We start from the raw sequence: 4,856 nt of genomic DNA on the forward strand, positions 1-4,856 counted from the left end.
TTTACCAACGGAATTAAAACGAACGAGTGTAAAAAAAATTAAAATTCTATTTTTTTTTATGGAGAGGGATTCACCCTATTGAACATATTATACGCTTTTTCTGAAAATGATGCTTCAAAACAGTCGCCGACACCTGGTAAACAACGATATTGTGTGGCAAAAGTTTTAAAAAATATTTGCCTGCACATTTCCCAAACAAAAAACATATTTTCTACTTTGTTTAAAACAAAACGGTAATGCATTCACACGCACTTCCAAACAATAAGCCAACAGAGTGCAAACATTACAATCCGCCATCAGCCGTAAATGATGAACATCAAAAACGAATAAAATGTTGCATTCTCCACTTATATGTATAGCGCCAAAAGGGACCAGATGAAAAAAAAAAATTTAACGCCTAAACTTATAAAAAAAAACTTAATGGTTTTGGAGAACTAAATGCATTCAGCTAATTGTGCGCGCCACAGACGTTAATGATGATTCTCAAAACTACGATCACCATTGGCTTAATGATCGAGTTGTCGAGTGTTGATACAGAATCGACCAAAGAGACAAGCAAAAAAAAAAAACTAGCCAAAATACGTTTACAGGTCGGAGCATCGACGTTTGGCCAACAGAGGCGCTGCGAAAACTCGTTAATTTGTTTTTATGTTTGTGGGGTCACAAGCTCATCCGCTGCTTCGGTTGGACGTTGGGGCATCGTTACATGCTCGTTTTGTCGGTCGACTTGGTTGCTGCGCTTGCTGCTTGTTGATCACCACCTCCAACGCATGCGCACAGCGCAGCTGAGTCGGACGGCGACAATATGTACATACAACAAAAGCAGTGGAGTAACGAAGCTCGCTTATCGCAAGCCATGTTGGGCTTTGTGAAGTGAGTATAAAGAGGCCATACTGNTGACCAGATGAAAAAAAAAATTTTAACGCCTAAACTTATAAAAAAAAACTTAATGGTTTTGGGGAACTAAATGCATTCAGCTAATTGTGCGCGCCACAGACGTTCATGATGATTCTCAAAACTACGATCACCATTGGCTTAATGATCGAGTTGTCGAGTGTTGATACAGAATCGACCAAAGAGACAAGCAAAAAAAAAAAAAAAACTAGCCAAAATACGTTTACAGGTCGGAGCATCGACGTTTGGCCAACAGAGGCGCTGCGAAAACTCGTTAATTTGTTTTTATGTTTGTGGGGTCACAAGCTCATCCGCTGCTTCGGTTGGACGTTGGGGCATCGTTACATGCTCGTTTTGTCGGTCGACTTGGTTGCTGCGCTTGCTGCTTGTTGATCACCACCTCCAACGCATGCGCACAGCGCAGCTGAGTCGGACGGCGACAATATGTACATACAACAAAAGCAGTGGAGTAACGAAGCTCGCTTATCGCAAGCCATGTTGGGCTTTGTGAAGTGAGTATAAAGAGGCCATACTGGGCAATGGCAAGGCATTCAGTCGTTGGTTCCCTACAAGCAAACAACTAAATTTAATTTTTTAATTTAAGTTTTACTTCTCTCCCCCACACAAAACTCACAACTATGAACTCCTTCTCCGTGGTAAGTAACAACAGCAACAAGCAGATGTGCAGCAAAAGTGAAAAGTGAAAAATTTATTTGTTTCAATGTGAGCCAAAGTGCATTAAAAGGATATTTTTCGGAAAATCATTTCAAACTACGACACTTAACAAGGATTAAACGCGCTTCTTACCCTTCTCTTCCCTCTCTCTCTATCTCTCTTGCAGTTCTTGGTGTTTGCATTGGCAGCACTGGTCGTTGCGGAACCACCATCAGGATATAATTATCCGCGAGGCGGCGGTGGCGGTGGCTCATTCGGCGGTGGCTTTGGTGGTGGCTCACTAGGAGGTGGTTCATTCGGTGGTGGTGGCGGCGGCGGCGGCGGCTATCAAGCCGTCAGCGGTGGCTTCCAAACATCCGAAGGCCAGAATGTCGATCCTCAGCTATTGGAACAAGTGCGCCAAATTCTGCTGAATGAGGAGAGCAAATCCAGCTCAGGCGGCGGTGGCGGTGGTGGCGGCGGTGGCTATCCATCCGGCTCCTACGGCCCACCGTCCGGCTCATATGGACCACCATCATCGTCATATGGTGCGCCTGGCTTCGGTGGCGGTGGCGGCCGTGTAGTCGGCATCGATTTGGAGGGTGTACGCCAGGCCATCCAAGTGGCGCAATTCGCACAACAGAGCACGCAAGCTGGCGGTGGTGGCGGCTTTGGCGGCTACCCAAGCGCACCATCTGGCTCGTATGGTGCCCCATCGAGACCAAGTGGCAGCTATGGCGCGCCCTTCTAAGGAGGTGCAGGATGTGTGTCGTTTTTAATTACGTTTTAATGTTAGCTAAAAACAAATCGTCGTCGGTCGTCTGTGACCAGGTAGATGAGTAACAAAAAGGAAAAAGATACATTTATAGACCACGATCCTCAGCCAATCAATATGCCAATCAATGAGCAAACAATGAAATAATCAACCAATCAATCAATGAAACAAACAACACGCTGCCAAATAAATGAAATTGAAGTTGAAAAAGAGGAAGATGAAGCAGAAGATGAAGATACATAGAAACGAATGATGAAGATGAGGCGATTCGAAGCATTGGTTACAATGAAAGCAAAAACTGAAAGTGAAAGCGTTTCGAAAATAACGTTAATGAACAGCAACTACAACAACAACAACAATGCCAGACACAACAACAACAACATCAACAACGCCACTCAATGGATAATTAGACAATCACGGATGAAGAAGCGACATTAGCAACAACAACAATAACGCAACAGTCAGCCAACACAGCCAAAGCACGCAGTGTTGCTCTGCTGTCTGTGGCAACATTGTTGCGCATTTGTTGCTGTGACTAAATGTCTCGAAACATGTGTTGAATAGAGACGTGTAGAAAATAGCGAAACATTCTACAGGATTTTCTTATTTCGATTTCATGCTGTGGCCCGCACTCACGCAGCACCGCCCACCACAACTGCCATCAAGAACACAGCCAGCCAGCCAGCCAGCTAGCTAGCTAGCTAGCGCAAACAACAACGTTGGAGCAACAACAGCAGCAGTTAGCTCTGCAGCGACCTGCGCTAAAACACGCATCAACAACTTGTAGGGTAATTCTAATTCCACTGCAACACCGAACACCAATTAGCCATTCAACCAGCACCAACACACTGCACCGCAATCGTGGAATGGTTTCCGTTGTGTGGATTTTAGGGTGGTGCAGTTGTGGCCGGTGTGTGGTGGTGTGGGCCGTCAGTGATATTTCGTTTTCATTTTTCAAGCGATCTCGCTCTTTCATATAGTCCATTACGCCCCCCCAACTATCTCCAAAGTATTTTCAAAAGGCTATCCTATATGACCCCCGCTGTTTCAACATGCCCACCAAGAAGAAAATATATCCCATTTCCAACTTTTTGGTGGGTGTGTTTTGTTGAGTTTATTTTTTTTTTTTAATTTTCTTGTAAATAATTTTGAATTTTTTGTTTGTTTGTGTAAACAACAGCAACAACAACAATAACAGCAAAAACAACAAAAAATGTTATAACGCATCATTAGATTGTAAGTGTTTTTATTTGTATATGAAACAAACAAGGAAACAACAAAAAAAAAATATGAAAACAATAAAAAAATAGTAAATTTTGTCACCGTTAAATTGTCGAAGTGTTTTATTTTCACTACAAATCATGGAAGTTATTCGCTTAAGAAATATGTATTTTCAGGAAAACGGGCTTGGTAAATTGGGCTCTACATAATTTGTGGACCAATTCATACATTGCGCTTATTAAGATACACCGGAAGCGTCCTCTAGACTTTCAATGTGGTTGTTCACATTTGATAATCAGTATCAGGTTGTCTGGTTCAACATTTTTATTATTTTGTGTATTTTATTGTTATAAACTGAATTAAAAATATAATCATATAACCAGATAACCAGGCAAGTGTGAAGAACCACAATGATTTTTTTTGGCCGGAATACCCTAACGCAATTAATTTTTCTCCTCACAGTTTTTTTAACGAATCCGATGCCCAAATTTCGCTATTCAATGAAATCGCTCTGGAACTGTATGTACTTAGGTATAAATTTGTCTATTTACAGATTATATAAAAGGTTGAATTGGTAGCATACTAGGGTGTTCGATTATTCGCTTTTCTCCGAAAACCGGTTTTTGAGTTATTCAAAAAATCGTAATTTGAAAAAAACCCGGTTCCCCATTTTCAAATTAAAAAAAAAAAAACGGATAAGAATAGAGTTACTCATACTGTTAGTCAGCAATCATAGCAAATTTAAAATTTGACTCCTCCAAATTGGCTTTAATTTAGATATAAGGCAAAATAAGTTCGAAGTATTTTGGATTACAAGTCAAACAGGAAAAATTAGGGAACAATTCACACGCAATCGGGTTGGCCGATCGTAAGAGGATTAGATCGCTAAAATAACCGTTCTTTTTTCGGGAAAAACTCGAACATGTAGAACCCACTGTCCTGGGAATGAGAATACGCCATCCTCTGAACCAAACCGACTACACAAATATAGTATATTATAGGTAGACCATTCATCGAGAACCAATCAACATCTTCGTCAACTCTCACCTCTTGAATTCCATCATCAGAGACAAATGTCACCTATCACAGAAAAAGAGCTCGAGTTGCTTCGTGAGGCTCGCGATACTCCCGATAAGATGCCCCACTATACCAGCCACCTCTTTATATGCCCATTCACATCAGCTCATCTAACGTCTCTCTTCCTACGGCCTAGACCCGTTGAATCAGGCCTTTACTTAAGCCTGCCGTTAGATGAGAATGAAGACAGGGTGTAGTCGATTCAATTATTCAGACAGAGTTTAGTAAGCAGCTA

General features: G+C 41.8%; 1 protein-coding gene across 1 annotated transcript; it reads left to right on the top strand.

Moving 5' to 3' along the window:
* The first annotated feature begins 1,438 nt into the window (after positions 1 to 1,438).
* Positions 1,439 to 3,339, top strand: LOC108379970 (glycine-rich protein 5). Its single transcript, XM_017636341.1, has 2 exons — positions 1,439 to 1,550; positions 1,736 to 3,339. Exons 1-2 carry the CDS (start codon positions 1,533 to 1,535, stop codon positions 2,297 to 2,299), a joined length of 582 nt encoding a protein of 193 aa, XP_017491830.1. The 5' UTR covers positions 1,439 to 1,532; the 3' UTR covers positions 2,300 to 3,339.
* The last annotated feature ends 1,517 nt before the right edge of the window (positions 3,340 to 4,856 follow it).

The sequence above is a fragment of the Rhagoletis zephyria genome, unplaced genomic scaffold, assembly GCF_001687245.7.
Source record: "Rhagoletis zephyria isolate East Lansing unplaced genomic scaffold, Rhagoletis_zephyria_1.1 Rzeph_scaffold_17866, whole genome shotgun sequence".
NCBI lineage: Eukaryota > Metazoa > Arthropoda > Insecta > Diptera > Tephritidae > Rhagoletis > Rhagoletis zephyria.